This window comes from Peromyscus eremicus, chromosome 12 (assembly GCF_949786415.1).
Source record: "Peromyscus eremicus chromosome 12, PerEre_H2_v1, whole genome shotgun sequence".
In the NCBI taxonomy this organism is placed as follows: Eukaryota; Metazoa; Chordata; class Mammalia; order Rodentia; family Cricetidae; genus Peromyscus; species Peromyscus eremicus.
Window position 1 is genome coordinate 38,816,785 of NC_081428.1, and position 20,206 is coordinate 38,836,990.

Below are 20,206 nucleotides of genomic sequence, written 5' to 3' on the forward strand. Positions count from 1 at the left end.
GCTTGTCAAATAAAAAGTCCAGTGCCCCATGAGGCTACATACACAGCATGGTGACTAAGAGGGGCAGGCAAATATCACGACGGGCCCCTAATAACTCAGTTAAGATCTAGGCCTCAGTTCCTGCACGTACTAGACCTAGGCCAAACCCCTCTCCCCACTCAGGTAATAACCAAATAAGGACAAAGCCTGGGACTTGTCCAGGCCTGCCCCCAAATGGAAAAGCTGCGGACTTAACCAGCCCCGGACTAGCCCTAGCTAATTAGAATGTACTAATATGATTGCCACTTGCTTAAGCCAATCATATCCGAGATGACCTAACTGCCCTAGGAACTCCCCTTGGCTGTGCTTAAAAGGAGCCATTTTGCCTTTGTGTGGAATGGATGGCCCCAGCACGCTGGAATCTTGCTGATTACATATGTAGATGGTGGTCTTTCATGGGACTTCTCCAGGACCCTAAGCATGACAAATTATCCCGTTATTTAAAAGCAGAAGCCTCTCCCCCAACCTTTACATGATTGTACATAGGACAAATATAATGAACAGGTTTGACATGCAGTCAAAAGTCCTGGACTTCATACAGACAATTAAATTTCAAGTCCCTCTTCATTATTAATTGTAATATTAAACAACAATCTAGAACATTTTTTCTTGGGAAATATTTGCTCAGGATTACGAAATCATTTTTACACATTTTTTATATTTTTTTACTTTTACTGATTCTTTGTGGATTTCACATCATGCATTCCATTCCCACTTATCTCCCTGTCACCTCGAATCCACCCTCTACTCTGGCAACCTCCCCTCAAAACAAAACCACATTAAAAACAACAACAACAACAAAAAAAACCCCAAAACCAAACAAAGAAACAAAAAAAGAAGAATCTTGTCGTGGAAGCTGTAGTGTGGCCCACTGAGACACACAGTTTACCCATTAGTCTGTTCATCTTTACCTGTAAGTGTTCATTACCACAAGTCATTGGTCTGGCTTGAGGCCTCTGGCTTCTGCTACACCCCCTATTATGGGTTCCAATGGGGCTCCTCTTGGATATCCTGCCGTTGTCCTGTGTTGTGGAAATCCAGCTGTTTTGGATCTGTAGGTTTGTCCCCTTCACATGCTCCAGCAGTTCATGGATGAGGTGGATGTTGGGGTGGGCCAACTCACAGCCCTGGTTCTGGGCCTGGGTGGTAGCTGGGCTGGTCAGCTCGCTAACTTCCCTCATTGTCACTAAGTGGATGGGCTCTCCAGCACTGCCTCGGCTAGCTCATCCAAATGCAGCCTGCGGCAAAGAGTGGGGCCAGTTCTCCTGCTCTCGGGCCCTCAGATGCGGGTCTCCCTCATTCATATGGCCAGGGCCAGCTCTACTGTTTTGCCCAGGCAAGGTGCAGGGCCCTCTCTCTCTATTGCCACAAGAGGCATAAGGCGGAGGAGCGGGGGGGGGAATATGTCAGCCTGCTCTCATGCCCTCAGGGTTGGCTCACCTGCTAACCACAAGTTCAGTTCACTTATTCCCTGACCACAGGGCCAGCTCTAGTATGCTGCCCAGGTGAAGTGCATGCCTGTAGTGAGGGGTGGGGCCATCTTTCCTGAGTGCAGGGGTGAGCTCTCCCCTGAGGGGTAGGGCCAGATCACCTGCTGCAATATCTATCCATCTAGGGGCAGGACCAGCCAACCCAAGGCAAGTGAAAGGCGGGGCTGGCTCAAAACAGCGTGGTCCTAATGATCTCTATGCTAACACAGGCCAGGGACATTACCCCAGAGCCCAGCTGTGGCAGGACCACCAATCCAGATATGAACTTCAGCAGTAGCCCTAGCCCAGACAACACCATGGCCCCGGATGACAGTGCAGGCCACTCAGATCGGGATGTCCCGGGTGGCAGCATGCCCCCCCCCCCCACCAGGCACCAACATAGCCATGGCTTGTGGCCCAGACTGGAGGCATCTATGCACTGCTAAGGAAACATCAGTTGAGTGAAGAAGAAACACACAGAAATGGGAATCTTTGCCGGCATACATCTGGCTGAGGATTTATATACACAATATATCAAAAAATTAAAAAGAAACAACAAGGGACCAAAGAAATAAATTATCCTATTAAAAATGGGCTTGGGATCTACACAAACAGAAGAAATAAAAATGACTAAAAAATATCTCAAAAAATTGTTCATTCTCTGCAATTGGGGGACATACAAATTAAAACAACTATGGGATTTCTTCTCACTCAAGTCAGAATAGCTATGATCAACAAAATAACAGGCAACCAATGCTGGTGAAGTCGTGGGGAAAGGGAAACCCTCGTTCACTGTTGGTGGGAATGCATACTGGTGGGAATGCAGTCTGGAAGTCAGTATGGAGTATCACAAACAAACAAACAAACAAACAAACAAACCTAAAAGTAAATCTCACATATGACCTAGATATACCACTCCTCGGTATCTGCCCAAAGGACATCCCATTCCACAGATACTAAATCAGCAGTGTTCATAGCAGATCTTAGCTAGGAAATGGAAACAACCTAAGTGTCCTTTAATAGATGAATAATGAAAATATGGTACATGTCTACATTATGGAATAGTATTTGGCTATAAAGAAAAAAATGAAATAATGAAATTTGCAGAATAGTGAGTGTACTTAGAAAATATTATATTGAGTGAGGTAACCCAAACCCAGAAAGATAGACATTGAATGTTCTCTCTCATCTGCAATTCCTAGTTCCAGATTTTCTGATGTGAGTATATAACATGGAGGAGTGACTACAGAAATCAGAAAAGTATAAAGGGATCATGGTTGGGGTGGGTGTTGAGAAGGGATAGGAAGATATAGGTGATATAAAGCAGTAAATGGAGAAACAGCCTGAGGGCCCTAACTGGGGAGGAGAAGGCAGGTCTGTACAGATAAAGGAGAGAGAATGGACAAATAATACCAAGATAGTTTGATAAAGTCTCAAGGAATCATATTATTTTATATTTCCTTAAAATTATACAATACATGTAATTGTATTTGTATGCGATGAATGCACACACACACACAATACACACACACACACACACACACACACACACACACACACACACCAATACCAATCATGAGAACAATATAGGCTATTGCTGTTGCCCTTGGACACCTCTCAGAGGTTTAGGATACTCTTCTGTTACTGCAGACATCGAACACTTAGGACAGGCTACTTGGATGATTCAAGCCGTATCTAACCTGAAAGTCTTCCTGCAGTCTAGTTTCCATTTTACCAGAAAGTACTTTGCAAATTGCCAAAGGAGGGAATTAATTGATAGTCCTACCCGGCCATGACACCTATGAATCACAACAATGACCAGCATGGCAAGATATCCAGAAAGGTGTAATAGTGGCACTCCCATGTTAGTGGTAAGCAACAGCTATCTAAGTGGATTTTAAGGCCCACTCAACAGAACAGAAATTGTACCTGGTACTAGAAACATAGAAGCTTCCCAGGGCTAGTGAGGTCATGGATCTTAGAGGAGAAGCTACTACTGCCAGACTAACAAAATTAGTCTCATCAAAGGAAGTTCTCTCTACGGCAAATGAAGACAGTTACAGAAAACCACAACTGGATACAAATGTTAAGGTCCATGGATTGTGGAGTGCCCACCGCCAGTGTACACATCTGCAGCACAGCTCCTGCAACTCTGGCTTAGGGAACTTGGCAGAAGAGGGTGCAAAGAGGCAGAATAACGTGGCCTTTGCTGTGTAACTGCCTCTCTTTGAAAGGGCAGCAGCATACACAAGACCTGAACAATTACAACTCAATAGATATGCTAACGGAGTAGGGGCAAAATCTCATGGGCTCCCACCCTGATAGGAAGAACAACAGGAAAATTCTCCATTGTTTTGAGATCTGGACAATTCATTTGAGTTCTCTAAAACGGTGCCTCAATTTAAAATAGTAATCCTTCTTCATTCAGGCTTACGTTGCAAAAATTAGACATGGGAAACACTTGACAAGGTGCCTGATACATGGTGTTTAATGGCTGGAAATTTTCATTCTTATAGGCATTATTGCTATTATAGTGAGATCTACTGTGTATCCATGGCCACAAGAAAATAGTCTGCTGTATGGAGATGGGAAATGATTTGGCCAGATTCCAGAACTGCAGTGACTATCTTCTATATATTCTTATCTCTGTAGATCCCAGGGGATTTCCAAGGCCATGCTCTCCCAGGAGCTTTCTTGATTTTTTTGAGTCTCTGGTGGAATTCTGTGAATATTTTGAAATATGTCTGCAAAAAACAAAAACAGGCTTACCTTCATTCCAAACCATGGATATATCGAGCAGAAATTTTGGATGGAATTATACTAATTGGCATGACTTTATTTGGTGAGTGCTTTTAACTTCAGACTTTAATAAAGATTAAATAGAAAATAAAATACTAACAATAATCTTGTTTGCAAAATACCCTTTCATATATATTGTAATTATAATTTCAATCTGATTATACATTATTAGGAAGGCAATTGTTGATGTTTACTCAAAAGCCTTTCCTAGAATTTAATTCACCCATATTGGTGACTTCCTTTATAAAATTAGTTGGAATGAGTGAAATAATCTCTTATCAATTGTACTGATCCCTGAAAACAACCCCACTCTATTGAAAGTCCCTCTGACTGTAGGAAAGCTTCAGTGACACGTCAGTGCTGCAAGTTTGGAATAGGAATCGGAGCTCAGAAGCTTCGTGAAGTCCTTCCTTTTTTTACTCTCTCTTTTTTTTTCTTTTTGAGACAGGGTTTCTCTGTGTAGCTTTGCGCCTTTCCTGGAACTCGCTTTGGAGACCAGGCTGGCCTCGAACTCACAAAGATCCGCCTGCCTCTGCCTCCTGAGTGCTGGGATTAAAGGCGTGCGCCACCACCGCCCGGCTTTTTACTCTCTTAATTGGAGAAGTCGTTTAGACTAGACAGTTTGGAAGGCCTTTCCACTGCCTTTGAGAATTCTCTAAAAATACTCTTTTTGGAGTTCTGCAGCCTCTCCACTATAAAAGGCAAAATGTCCTATTTTACCATTAGGATGTTTCATGCTTTATTAACGATAACAGGTCTTTGTTATGGCCTTCAAATTATAGACTGGTCTTTTTCCAAAGAGAGACATTTCTCTGTCACTTTCTATAGAGCAACAGATAAAGCAGAGTCCCTAACAATATCAAACAGTTTATGGAACTGACTGGTCTGCACACTGTGTTCATCAGGCCTGGCCAGTTATCTCTAATTATGGAAAGCTGAAACTCTAGGAGTATTTTGTTGAAGAGAAGAAGAATGACTTTATGATAATGATGTGAGATCTAGAAATCCAAGCATCAGCTGCTCTCAGGTGGATTTCTTAAATCAAAACAACCTAATCTTTTGAGATTTCATTAAATTGTAATGGGTACTTGAACCAAAATGACTTAGTGGCATTGAAGAACTAGTTTCATAGGGGGACAATAAATTTAAACATTCATTAGCACATGCTCCTGTGTACTAGGAACTTATGGAGAAGGTTACTTGTTCCGTGAAATGTTCTCTTACAGGTGCCATCAGCCTACAAATATATGCTGAGGTCTCAGAGACCCGGTTGATGTGGATCCTACGCTTGCACCACACAGTTATATATATCTTCTATGGGCTTCTGGGTGTGACCAGAATCTTAAGCACTACCATTAAATCGCTTCCAGTCTCCTTAACCAAGCTGGCATTGTCAAATGCCTTCCTTGTCCAAAGTAAGTATCGGCATTTTTTCCTGGGCCTTTTTCAACTGTTAGGCATCCAGGTAGCTGTGTATAAGGTACCTTTGGTGTCATGGTATAGCCTTGATTGATGAGACCATTTTTATCCAGGCCATAGTGAGACATTTGGGTGTCAGAATGTCAAAGATTTTCCTTCCCTACTAATTTACTTAGGCCAGCAAAACTATTCAACATATTTCACTCATGTTTCATCTTCTGTCTTAAAGACTCACCTATGAACATCAGGATATTTTCTATCATCTTCTGGCTCTTTAAAAAACATTCATGAAGTAAAACTCTGCTGGTATATAATAAGTAACAACTCAAACATTCAGCCATATTAAAAAATGAGGTTCTTAGGGCTACAGAGATAGGTTAGCAGTTAGGAGCACTTGCTGTTCTTTCAGAGAACCAGAGTTTGATCCCCATGACCAAGCCAGGTAACTTGCAACTGCCTGTAAGCCCTCTTCTAGACTCTACAGTTACATACACTCACATGTGCACACCCACCCCCTGACACACACATATTTAATTAAAAATAAATTTTAAAGAATGAGGTACAAATTTTGAGAGATTAAGTGCATATTGTGTCCATTTAGTTTCTCATCTTATTGTAGGGGGAAAGAAAACAAGTGTTTAATGACGTGTCTTCATTTATTACACACGTGCAAAGCACATTAATTATGGAACCATGAAATCCCCAAATAATCAGAAGACAGTCACTTCCTATCTCTTCCATGTGTGTTGAAAGAACTTCTGTCTGTTACTCTTTGAGAATGAGAACCAGATAAAAGATGAGTCCCAGCAACCAATGGCATAACCCCGTTGTTTCAAAGGGCTACTACATTATACATTTCATGAACGCGTTTTCCTCTTTAAAGGAAAATGTTTCAATGAATTTGGAATCTATTCATAGAATGAAACAATGCACATATTTACAGCTTCCTGGTGACTTCCAGATAATGTTGCCATGTCCATGGTTATGGTGTATGTATGTATTTACATATCCCAGTGAACTAATGTCGTGATATGAGGCTTCAGCTCGTTCATAGTTGTATAATTCATAGTTCCCCATCCCTATTAGGCTTCTTATTCATCATTCTGCACAGAGAATTCTCTGACTTATAGTTACTTGGAGGTGTTGTGATGTGTTAAAGGCAAAAATAAATGTTGGCGGAGGGGAAAGGAAGGTTATCACTCCAGCATTCAATTTTGAAGAAGCGGTGATGACAACATGCTCACTATGGGCATCAGCTGGGACTTGTTCCTCTGGGCAATGGTGCTTGTTCAGGGAGGTCATGGACAGAGAACGGGAGAGAGAGGCTGTGAACAGCTTTTGGTTCCACTGAAAATGACCAACTGCTTTCCTCCCTCAGCTTTCATCATGTACAACCACACTCATGGCCGAATCACGGTCGATGATTTTTTGCACAAGATACTGGCTCTTGCTACCTTCTTATCAGGCCTGGTTTCCTTCATGGAGGTCCTCACAAAGAATAATATAACCCTGGAGCTGCTGCGGTCAAGTCTCATTATGCTCCAAGGGACTTGGTTATGGCAGGTAAGTTGGGACTACGAGATGACGGCCATGTTCCTGCATCTGTAACTTCTCTCGTTTTGATGGAACAGATTGCTCTAGAGTTCAAGACCTTCTCTCTCACGTGATTTCTGCAATACTAATGTGGACCTCTGGGAAATTATGTTTTTTTAATACTTAGTTGCTGAGGAGGCAAATAGTACCCATACCTGAGTAGCCATCATATAGTAACTCTGAGATGATGTCTTTAATCAAAAGCCATTTGTGATACTTAGACATTTTGCTGCCCAATGACCAGCAAGTCTGAGCAATTAGTGAAAGGCAAGAAATGGGGGAAAACAATATTTGCTGTGAGGCAACTATGTGGTTGATGTAGGAGGGCCTGTCTCACTATAAGCCATGCCATCCCTGAGGAGGTGGTCCTGAGTGCTATATGAAAGCAGGCTGAGCAAGCCAGGAGGAGCAAGCCAGTAAGCAGTACTCCTTCATGAGCTCTGCATCAGTTTCTGCCTCCATGTTCCTGCCTTTTTGGAGTTCCTACCCTAACATCCCTCAGTGATAGATTGTGCTGTGGAAGTGTAAGCTAAAATAAACCCTGTACTCCCTAAGTTGCTTTTGGTCATGGTGTTTTGATCACAGCAGTAGAAACCTTAGCTAAGACAGTGTTTGCATGTGGGGCTCAGCCACATTTGCTGAAATTTTTGTTTTTTTTATTTTGAAACTATCACCAAATTTCAGGTCATAGAGCTGACAGTCTGTTTTCTTGTGTTTTGTGGTAGTAGAGAGAACATTTGGATTTTTAGATAATTTTGCGTGTAGTAGGAGTTAAGTGTCTCTTGTGGTTTTGATAGTAAATGTTCACGACAGGCTCATGTTTTCAAAGCTTAGTCCCAGCTGGTGACTTAATTTGTGCCATTCTGTCTTGGAACTATGTAGTTTTGCTTTTGACTTTTAAGTGGCTGTCCACTAATTGTCTGCTTTGAGGTTCACAAAAGACTTTGAATTTGAACTTTCAAACAATATTGATGCTATTAAATATTTGGAGATGCTTAGCGATAGTATAAATGCATTTTCTACTATGAGATAGATGGTCATGAGCCTTTGGGTAAATTGGTAGTAAATGGTCATCCATGAAAACATACAAAAAAAGTAACACTACCTGAACTCAACAGATTATATTTGGGAATATATATGTATATACAAATTCATATATGCATGCAGTAAAAATCAAGGGAAAAAAAGACCATGAATTTGAAGGAGAATGGGAAGAACTATAGAGCAGGCTCTGTTAACCATTAAGCCATCTTTCCAGTTCCCTTTAATTTTTGGGGGGCTTCTTGGGGTTTATCCCAGAGCCTAAACTGTGGTAGGCAAACAATATACTATGGAGCAACATCCTCCGACATGAGTATCCTCGGTTAAGTTTACTCTTAAGTCTTTTAGGGCGTTCAATGCCATTGTAATAAATTACTCATTTAATTTCATTTAGGGATTATTTGTTGTTTGTATATAAAGATTATAAATGACTTTTTGTGTTGATTTTGTATTTGTGGATATGCTAAATTAATTTATTGCCTTATTTAATTTTATTCCTTTAAGAAAAGAATCCTCAGTGTTTGCTATATGTAAGATCAGAATATTTACAAATATAGAGGGTTTTATTTATTCTTTTCTAAAATTTGGGTTTTTTAATTTTTTTCTTGCTTAATTATGCTGTCTAGACTTTGTAGTACAATGTTGAATAGAGGCAGTGAAAAAGTAACTTTATTTCTTGTTCTTGAGTCAAGGAAGACAGCATTCATACTTTCAATATAAGATATGATGTTGTCTATGGGGCCTTATTCATTTAAAAATATTTTTGACATAATTTTTTCCTTTTATTGAAAATATGCTTTTTTCCAAAATAACATTTTCATTGATCATTTGGGAATTTCACATCATGTACCTTGATCACACCCATTTCCCAGTCCTCCCAAGTCTGCCTTCCTACCCTTGTGACCTCCCACCCAAACAGAAGAAGAAGGGGGGAAAAAGAAAAACTACTTACCTGGCAAGGGAGACACCATGATCAGAAACAGGCTTTTTCCCCTTCACTAATCTATCTTGCTTATAGTTCCCCTTCCTCTGCTTCTCCCCTTTCCTCTCCACCTCCCCTCCCATCCAGAGCCACCCCTTTCTGCCTCTCATTAGAAAACAAACGAGCTTCTTAGGGATAATAATAAAATAAAATAGGATAAAATAAAACCAAATTTACATCTATGTTCATTTGTGAAATTGGTCTGTGATTCTCTTTCTTTGTTGGGTCTTTATGTTGTTTTGGTATTAGGGTAACTGTGACCTCATAAAGTGAATTGGACAATAGTCTTTCTCTTTCCATTTTGTTGAATAGTTTGAGGAATATTGGCATTAATTCTTCTTTGAAAGTCTGGTAAAATGCTGTACTAAAACCATATGGCCCTGGGCTTTTTTTTGGTTGGGTGAATTTTAATGAGTGCTTTTATTTTACTAGTTGCTATAAGTTTGTTTAAATTGCTTTTGTGATCATGATTTAACTTTGGTAAGTGGTGTGTATTGAGGCAACTACCTATTTTATTTAGATTTTCAAATTTGGCAGAGTATGGGTTTTGAGAGTATGTCCTTGTGAATTCCTTGATGTCTGTTTTTATGGCCTCCTTGTCGTCTCTATTTTCATTATCTTGAATCTTCTCTCTCTGCCTTTTTAGTTAGTTTAGATAAGGGTTTGTCAATCTTATTGATTTTCCAAAGAACCAACTCTTTGTATCATTGATTCTTTGTATTGCCCTTATTATTGTTGTTTCTATTTTATTTATCTCATCCCCTAGTTTATTTCTTGCTGTCTACTCCTTTTGGTTGTGATTTCTTCTTTGAGTTCTAAAGCTTTTAGGTGTGCTATTAAGTTGATAGTATGAGATCTCTCCATTTTTTAATGTAGGCATTTAGTGCTCTGAATTTGCCGCTTAGAACCTCCTTCATTGTATCCCGTAAGTTTGGGTATGTTGTATATTCATTTTCATTCTAGTCTAGAAAAATCTTTAATTTCTTTTTTGACCCATTTTTCATTCAGCAGTGAGTTGTAAATGAGTTTGAAAGCTTTCTGTTGTTGGTATATAACTTTAATTAGTGGTGGTCTGATAAGATTCAGGGTCTTATTTCAATTTTCTTGTATCTATTGAGACTTGCTTTGTGCCCAAGTATGTGAGCAATTTTGTAGAAAGTTCTATGAGGTACAGGGAAGAAGGTACATTCTTTTGTGTTTGGGTGAAATGTTCTATAAATATCTGTTAGGCCCATTTGGTTTATAACATCTGTTAGCTCCAGCATTTCTCTGTTTAGTTTTTGTCCAAATGTCCTGTCTTCCCACTATCAGTGTGTGAGGGCCAATATAGGATTTAAGCTGTAGACGTGTTTCCTTTATGAATTTGGGTGCCCTTATGTTTGGTGCATAGATTTACAAATGCAAATGTTCTCTTGGTGTATTTTTCCTTTGTTGAGTATGTAGTGTCTTTCCTTATTTCTTTTTATTAGTTTTGGTTTGAAGTCTACTTAAATAAATTAAAATCGCTATACCAGCTTGCTTCTTAGGTCCATTTGCTTGAAGTATCTTTTTCCAGTCTTTTACTCTAAAGTAATATCTGTCTTTGATGCTAAGGTGTGTTTCTTGGATGAATCAGAAGGATGGATCCTGTTTTTCCATCTATTCTGTTAATCTGTGTCTTTTTATTGGAGAATTGAGACTATTGATGTTGGGAGCTATCAATGAACATTTTTGTTGATTCCTATTATTTTGTTGTTGTTGTTGTGGTGGTGGTGGTTATAGTGTGTGTGTGTGTGTGTTTCCCCTCTTTTGATTTGCTGGTCGGGGTTTATTCATTCCTTGTGTTTTCTTGGGTGTGGTAACCTCCTTAGTTCTGAGTTTTCCTTCCAGCATCTTCTGTAGGGTTGATTTTGTAGATAGATATTGCTTAAATGAAGTTTTTATCATGGAATGTCTTATTTTCTCCATCTGTTGTGATAGAAGTTTTGCTGGTTTAGTAGTCTCAGATGGCATTTGTGGTCTATTATAGTCTGTAGAACATCTTTTTAGACGCCTTTGGCTTTTAGAGTTTCCACTTGGAAGCCAGGTGTTAGTCTAATAGATCTGCTTCTGTATGTGACTTAGTCATTTTCCTTTGGAGCTTCTAATATTATTTCTTTGTTCTGTATGTTTAGTGTTTTGATTACTATGTGCCAAGGGGAATTTATTTTCTGGCCCAGTCTGTTTGATGGTTTGTATGTGTCTTGTACTTTGATAGGCATTCTCCCTCTATAGGTTTTAGAAATTTTCTTCTATAGTTTTGTTGAAAATACTTTCTGTGCCATTGACCTGGGTTTCTTCTCCTTCCTCTATCCCTATTACTCTTAAATTTGGTCTTTTCATATCATCCTAGGTTTCCTGGGTGCTTTGTGCCAAGACTTGTTAGATTTAACATTTTCTTTTACCTCAGTGTTGTGATCTTGTTGGCTACAGAGTCCTCATGACTTATTATTACATGCCATCTTTTCATACGTCATGGATAGAGGTTTGATTATACAGTCCAAACAAACTTACAAAGTTAACTGATGCCTTTTACATGCTCAAACATAAAACAAAAATCATTTTAGTAAGTCTTTCTCTGTACCACCAGCTCCCAAATAATGACACAGAGACTTATTAATTATGCAAGCTTGGCCTTAGCTTAGGCTTGTCCCACTAGCTCTTATAACTTATTTTTGTTTTATTTTATTTTAATCTATGTTCTATCACATGGCTTGTTACCTCGTCTCTCCACCACTGCTCACGTTGCTTTCTCCATGTCTGGCTGCTGACCCACCTTTCCTCTTCTCCGAGTCCTCTCTGTCCCCAGAGGTCTCACTTAGCTTCTTCCTGCCTAACTATTGGCTATTCAGCTCTTTATTAAACCAACCGTAGTGACAGATCTTCACGCAGTGTAAAGGAATATTCCACAACAATCATCTTTAACTGACTTGTGCACACTGCGCTTTCTACACTTGTATTGATGCAGATATATATGTTACCTTTAGAAGTTTATGTGTTTTCAGAAAAAAATAACTAGATACCAATGAAGACAAGTAGCCCAGACGATCCAGCCTCTCATAATGCCTCTGTTGCAGTTTCCTCAAAATTCTGCATCTAAAACAACTTCAAAGCTGCTAGTTGAGATGGTCCAGTCTCATAGACTATCCAGCCAAGACTTCAGATAAGCTCTACACACAGAGACTAAAGAAAAAATAATAATACAGCTATCTCTCCCAGGACTTGACCACTATCCCAATCTCAGGGTCCTCTAAAGATGCCATTGCCCCCAAACAATAAGAAGCAGTCCAGAAAGGATGACATTCACATTCTCAAGAAGTGAAGTGGATGATTCTGTGAATTATGGCTGTTTGTCATCATTTAGGAGGGTTGGTTACAAGTTGTTATTGGTCATGGTCAGGAAAAAAGCTAAACAAAGGAGATTAGATTCAGGGATCTCTTTCTGAAGGGGAAAGGGGAGGATGGGCTGGGGAGGGGCTGAGAGAGGGGTTAGGGGTTCACAGGAGGGAAGAAATCAGGGTGTTTCACCAGGATCTGCTTAGTCCCCTGGGAATGGGTGCCGAGAGTGAGGAAAGGCCAACATAGTTAGTCTCCTTGAAAGCTGGTGGGATTGGATTTGGAGGAAAAGAGGAAGAGTTAAGATCTGAAGCTTGCCCACCAGCTTCACTGGCCCACATGCTTCTCTGTTAAGCTTGGCGGGCAATTTCCCAGGGAGTGTCCGCTGGAGTTGAGGGTTGCGATAACAAAATGAGTGAGGAGTAATGTCGGAGGAGAAGATGGGTGTGATCTGCTGGAGATGGGGACACAGAGAAGGGAGAGGCCGTAGCAGGTGGTCTGCTGTGGAACTGGGGATGAGACTGGCAGATAGAGTTGGAGAGGAGAAGGGAGAGGTAAAGATCTACAGTTTCCTGCTTCCCTGGCCAGTGTCTATTTTACAATGTTGTGCAATCTAACTTTGAAGTAATATAATAAAAAAAGGAATCCGTACACATGAACTTTCTGAACATCTTCACATAACAAGGGATACTTACTATTCATATTTTGAAAATTGATCATTAAATTTCCTTAAAATCTGTTTTGAAATGATTACTTGGTAGGTACTGTCTCTGTTACTAAGTCAGATCAGAACATGGCATTTATCTGTGACAGCTCAGATAATAGAAATGATCTTAATCACCAAACATTTTAAAATGTGCCATTGTTAGCAATATATTCCTATATTTTACTTGTGGCGTTTTTGTTTTGTTGTGTTTGAACTTACAGATGGGTTTTGTCCTCTATAACCCGACTGGAGGTGTTGCCTGGGATCTGACAGATCATCACAACACTATGCTTCTTACCATATACTTTTGTTTCCATTGTGCATTTGCCTATATCATCATTGGAGTGAATTATGCTGTTGTCATTTGGTGAGTTAGTGATTTTTTTGTTCATGGCTATCCCATTCCTCTGTATATGGTCATCAAGTCCCAATACTATTGAAAGGAAACACTTGAAAAGGGCCATCTTACTGCCACATCTCATTGGGTTTCCTAATCCAAACCACCAGGCATGCAGACTCCATCCTGTGGTCTGAGTACAGTTCTGGCTGCAATGTTCTGTATCTCTGGCCATATTTCTGTCTAGAGAGTTCCACTTCATAGTCACTGGTGCTTGAGTACTTTAAATATGGCAAGTGCCACATTAACTTCAGTAAATGTAAGTATCTAATAGGATGGGATCTCTTTTTCTTTTTCTTTTTTTTTTTTTCAGAGCTGAGGACCGAACCCAGGGCCTTGCTCTTGCTAGGCAAGTGCTCTACCACTGAGCTAAATCCCCAACCCCGGAATCTCTTCTTGACTATGTTTAGAAACTACACATTTACTCTCCAGTTTCTCCCTATCCCTAACGTATTTCATTCTAGACTTTCCAAAGGGCACTTCCTGCTACCTGGCATATTCACATTAAGTAGCTATCTCTTCTTTTAAGGATCCTGTGGTTCCTCTAACCTATTCATCCACCAGATGTTTTAACAACAGTGGGGCTGACTGTGAGTTCATTTGTGTTAGTTCTCCCTGCTGTCTTGAACTGTTGTAAGGGCACACTGCCAAACATGGAGCAGTTAATCCATCATTGCCTGTTTACTACTAAAAGATCTGTGCTCCAGATAAAATTCAATATCTCATACAGCCTTCATTTATTTTGAGAAAGTCTTATATGCTGTTTAGTTTGGCTCTTTTATTGATATTATAAAGATAATACTAAGATTCTACCTTATAATGCTTATACCGTATAATGCTACCTTTATGTGATTAAATGGCTGGCTAACTCAGTCCTGAAATTCAGTGTAAGGAGTTGTAAAAATCTAGTAGTCAGGGTTTCACCGTGCATTTGTGTCTCATCCACATGTGATAAAATATCAAACATTGGTGCTGGAGAGATGGCTCAGAGGTTAAGAGCACTGGCTATTCTTCCAAAGGTCCTGAGTTCAATTCCCAGCAACCACATGGTGGCTCACAACCATCTGTAATGAGATCTGGTGCCCTCTTCTGGCCTGCAGGCATACATGCAGGCAGAACACTGTATACATAAATAAACAAATCTTTTTTTAAAAAGTATCAAACATTATGTGATTGGCTTGGTGTAGCATAATGATTATCATGCAGCCTAAATAGAATATGGAATAAGCACCCCCAGAATCCCTGAAAGATGAGGCTATCTGCCAGCTCCCTAAAGTGATGGATCAAAGATAGTCTCATCCTATCTCACACCTGCAGTCTTAATTAGGGAGCTATCTGTTCAGAAATCTTGTTATATGGTCAGTATATTTTACATTTAGCACCATCTACTACAAAGAACTATTTTTGCAAGATCTCCTCTGTGTACAGGAAATAACAAGCAATTAAAATCAGGTTTTCCAAGTGATAATTCATATGAGTCATTTTGATACGCAAAGTAGAGATTCTCCAAATACCAGACATACGACAGCTAACTTGACAGGTCGGCTCTTGTCTTTCTCACATATGTGAAGGGAAGATATGGGATCAAAAGAATGTATCTCACTCCTAAAATTTTCCCCGTTCTAGTGAATAGTGGTTATTTTCCGTTCTTGTTTGTTGGCTTTTTCTCAGTCCCCTGGAGGCCATTTCTGCATCTCTAAACCTTAGAGCTGCTAGCGGCAAATAGAACCTGATAAAGACGTCTGAATGTGACAGAGTTTGGTGGCTTGTGATAAGGGCATACATAAACCAGAGAAAAGGAAGACAAAGTCACTAGGGGCTATGTAAATAATTAATCCATAGGCTAGAGAAATGGCTCAGTGGTAAAGAGCTCTTACTGTTCTTCCAGAGGACTCCATTTTAGTTCCCAGCACCTAGTGCTTCTGGGTCCCCACCTCCCATGACTCCTGTTCTAGGATATCTATGCCTTCTTCTAGCCTTCAGGGTAGCCTTGTATATGTGGTATACACACATAAACATAAATTTAAAAATTAAGTAATAAATTTGCTATAAGCCACTACACGTACTTTAATTTGCTACAAGAAATTTCAGTAAGGAAGCTAGTCCATCAACTAACCAACCCTTTAAGTTTCATAGGTGTTGGAGTTGTGCAATAAGGAAATACTATGTAGTTTTGAAAAGTGACAAAAGGGAGTTCTCAGGCTTGCACCTGTTACAGAGTATTATCCTTTCGTGAAGAAATGGTTTGAAATCTTAAGGAGGACAGTGGGGCAATATTAACAGTCAATAATCAAGGTAAATCATTTTAAGTGGCTGCCTTCAGCTCTTGAGTCAAAAGATGTTTCAGAGACTAATCAATCATTGTTTATTGGAGGAGTTAGAGTGAGTTGGCAGAGGCTGAAGAATTAGCTTCTACTTACAGATGAGTAGTGTGACCTTACGGTCAAAGTGTCCAGAATGTTACGTGCCAGAATCAGTTCAGTCTGGCTGGGGTTAGGGAAGCAGTTAGGATGAAGTCTCTGCTCTGTTGATGCTTTAGTGGGACGGAGAGCTCAAGAGAAAGCATGGAGCATTGATGGGTAGGCAGAACTCCATCAGAAGGAAGGCGAGAAGTAAAGCTCATTCATGTGTGGGTGGCCTGGTGAACTTCCTCTTAAAAGAATAGTCTGGAGGAGTTGCTTTATCAAATGTCTTTCCATAGTCTTGCCCATTTCTGGAAATCATATCTTATTCATGTGGTCAAAATCACAGTGTCCTTATGAAAATCACACACACAAAAAAGTTTGCATATGTCTTAATACCTTTACTCGTCAGAGACTAAGAAATCCTGCTGAGCTTGGGCCACTAAGCAGCTTCCATTCTTCCAGTGCCAAAAGTTATCGTCACCACTTCCTTCTGAGTTTCTCTTGAAGTGAAAATAGTCACAGGGGAGAGAATAGTTCTCTAAACTTCCTGAGTCACCATGAACAGGGCAACCACCCAATACTGAGCGCTCCGTGTCCTACACAAAAACACACATTTCTTTTCTTTCTTTCCTTCCTTCCTTCTTTCTTTCTTTCTTTTTCTTTCTTTCTTTCTTTTTTTTTCCTCTCTCTTTCTCTTCTTCTTCTTCTTCTTCTTCTTCTTCTTCTTCTTCTTCTTCTTCTTCTTCGTGACATTGAGGCAATGTATTGTACAACTTTGTAAAGCTGGGCATCAGCCTAGAATGGCAGGCAAGCTGATGGAGGCATAGGACACTGTTCCTACCCCGGAGACCTGGATAATCTTTATAACCTTCGTGAATTTTCCTTTCTTTTTCTTTTTTTTGAATAATCAGGAGGGCACACTCTTTGGTGTCTCCTGGGTCATATCTTTCCCTCTGTCACTTTTGTGTATCTTTTTTCACAACAAAAACTGTGTGTAGGTTTGCCTCTACATTTTTTATTAGTATTATTAAGAGATTTTTCTATTCATTTTACATACCAACCACAGATTCCCCTGTCCTCCCTTCTCCAGCCCCCCAGCCTCTCCTAAACGCCCCCCCCCATTCCCACCTCCTCCAAGGCAAGGTCTCCCATGAAGAGTCAGTAGAACCTGGTACATTCAGTTGAGGCAGGTCCAATGCCCTCCTCCCTGCACCAAGGCTGTGCAAAGTGTCTCAACATAGGCACTGGGCTCCAAAAATTCGGCTCAGGCACTAGGGATGGTCCCGATCCCATTGCCTGGGGGGCCTCCTAAACAGTTCAAGCTAAACAACTGTCTCGCTTATCCAGAGAGCCTACTCCAGTACTATGAAGGCTCCTCAGCTATTGGTGCACAGTTCATGTGTTTCCACTAACAAAAACCACATTTCTAAAGAGGCAGGAGGAATTAAAAGTCAATCCAGACTGCCTCTGCTTCTTCTCTAGTATGCCATAGGATGGCAAGGGTAAGGGAAATAGGTCCCCCAATTCCCACCACTTGCCACCTACAAGTGGGAGAGCAGACCTCAGAGGCATGAGAACAGAAGAGCTGGTCCTGCCCCTCACCAAGTGCAGCAATCCGGAGAGGGAGCCCTGCACCTTGCCTGAGCAAAACAGTCGAGCTGGCCCTAGTGGTGTGAGTGCAGATGAGCTAGACCAGAGGACGTGAGAGCAGGAGCTCTGGCCCCACTCCTTGCTGTTTGCTGCATTGGGTGAGCTAGCCAGAGTAGTGCCGGAGAGCTCCCCCAGGTGGTGATGATGAGGGAAAGCGGCCAGGCTGGCCAATCCAGCTACCACCAAGACTATGAGGTAGCCCACCCCAACACCCACCTCATCTAGGAGCTGCTGGAGCATGTGAGGGGGCTGGACCTGCAGTTCCAAAGCTATAGGATCTCTGTGACACAAGAGAATATCCAAGAGAATTCCCAGTTAAGGGCCCGGTATTGAGAGTGTAGCAGAAGCCAGAGACTCCAAACCAAACCAATGACTCATTGCAATGAGCACTTACAAGTAAATATATGGATTAAAGGGTAAGCTGTGTGACTCACTGTGTCACACTACAGCTTCCATATTGAGATTTGTTTTGTTTTGGGTTTTTTTTGTTGTTGATGTTTTGTTTTTTTAAATTTGATTGGGTGGGGAGGTTGCAAGGGCAGAGGTAAGGGGACAGGAGATGAGTGGGATCAGGATGCATGGTGTGAAATCCACAAAGAATCAATACAAAGTAAAAAAAAAAAAAAAAAAAGTCAACCCAGAATTGCCATAGGGCTCAGCTTGGGCTGGCACTCTTAGGAAGAGTCTCACTTCATGTGTTTCCTTTATAGGAAATGAAATCCCTTTGCAACCCGTGGGTAGGTGTGGCTTTGATGCCGAAACTGCACTGATCTCAGCCTCATCCCACCTCACCACAGCCCACAGATTCTCTTATTTGTTTTAGACACAATCAAAATGTTCTGATGCCTAGTTAAACAATCACGTAATCCATTGAAAAGCCACATTTATCGGTTTTCTTATACCATGTTTTAATCTACATACATTTCCAGGAATCTCTGACACCAAGTAAATACAGTATGCTTTTCTGACTCGCCTCCTCTAGGCACAGAAATACTCTGGAGTGTTAGCTGTACATTGCTCTCAGTTTTTATTCTAGGTTTCACGTAACCGAGATTATTCTCCTATCCTCCCCATCCAGGTTGGTGAAATGGAGACTTAGGAAGTTCTGCTTCACACAAGTTCCACTCCTGAAAAATGTCGGGCAAGAGGAAGAATCAGAAGAGATGTGAACTTGATGGGCAGCCATTCATTCTTACACAAACCTTTTCTTTATTGTAATGAACCTTACTTTCCTCTTGCTTTTGATCTGCATTCAGTACACACAATCTGTACTGTTTATAGTTCCAATTTTGTTAAAAGCACTTAAATGTAGTTATTTCATTTTTATCTGAAAGAACTTTGGATGACAAGATTATTTCACACACATGGTATCATATAGTCAGAATCATATATAAAAATATTTGTTTTAATTCTCCAGGCTCCTGGTCTTGCTGTATCTTGCAGTTCATTAAAAATGGAGCAACGAAAGAAATTAATATAGAAACCTCATGTCTTTGTTTTCATCACTGGGCTATACCACATTCTTATGTGGTGCAGAAAAAGCTGAGTAATTCAGAAATACCTTTCTGTGAGACATCCTCCATGGAAAAACAGACAGAAACCAGGATAGTAGTATATATCTTTAATCCCAGTGCTCATACTGTGAGATTGGGAGCATAGGTAGGAGAATTTCCGGAAGCTCTCAGACTGGCTAATCCTGTGTACACCACAGTGACCATCAAAGAGATCCTACCTCCAGGTAGAAGGTGAAGAACAATCCGGAGGTTGTCTTTAGACATCTACTTGTGCCATAGTATCCACATTCACTCACTTCATATATTCAGACACACACATACACACACACACACACACACACACACACACACACACACGCCAAAAACAGAAAAATATAATTTACAATAAGAATTCTCTTTTCAATAGTGATCCTTTATGTGAAAATGTATCTATGTAGATGTAATTCTAAATGGTCTTATTAAATAAGAAACACAGAGCCAAATAGAGTTCAAAGCCCAGAGATGGAGCAGTAGCCAAGAGCTAAGACCACTTTATCTTACCATTTGCTGTCGTCCTTCCCCTGAGAGAGAGACCTTCTTCCTGTGTCCTGTCTTTTTATTGCCTTTCTGTTCTGCCTTCTCATTGGTTCTAAACCCAACCACATGACTTACTTGTCACTGCCTACCTATACAGACCTCCAGGTCTCTATGGTTTGTACTAAGATTAAAGGTTTATCACTGCTTGGCTGTGTTCTTGACCACACAGAGACTCTGTCTGCCATGTGATCAGATTAAGGGCGTGTGCCACCACCACCAGACTTCTGCTAAATGGCTTGCTCTTAGCTCTGATCCCCAGGCA

At 40.6% G+C, this 20,206-nt stretch overlaps 1 protein-coding gene across 1 annotated transcript; it reads left to right on the forward strand.

Moving 5' to 3' along the window:
- Positions 1 to 1,717: 1,717 nt before the first annotated feature.
- LOC131922891 (transmembrane protein 45A-like) lies at positions 1,718 to 19,573 on the forward strand. Its single transcript, XM_059277727.1, has 5 exons — positions 1,718 to 1,871; positions 5,534 to 5,722; positions 7,105 to 7,289; positions 13,624 to 13,769; positions 18,933 to 19,573. The coding sequence occupies exons 1-5, from the start codon at positions 1,718 to 1,720 to the stop codon at positions 19,021 to 19,023; spliced, it is 765 nt and encodes a 254-aa protein (XP_059133710.1). The 3' UTR covers positions 19,024 to 19,573.
- The last annotated feature ends 633 nt before the right edge of the window (positions 19,574 to 20,206 follow it).

What these genes read in the sequence shown, in the direction of transcription:
- LOC131922891 (XM_059277727.1), top strand. Translation starts at nt 1,718, where the DNA reads ATGATCTCTATGCTAACACAGGCCAGGGACATTACCCCAGAGCCCAGC. An exon ending in AAATGCCTTCCTTGTCCAAA is followed by an intron (nt 5,723 to 7,104) that starts GTAAGTATCGGC and finishes TTCCTCCCTCAG; the next exon opens with CTTTCATCATGTACAACCAC. An exon ending in AATTATGCTGTTGTCATTTG is followed by an intron (nt 13,770 to 18,932) that starts GTGAGTTAGTGA and finishes CTCCCCATCCAG; the next exon opens with GTTGGTGAAATGGAGACTTA.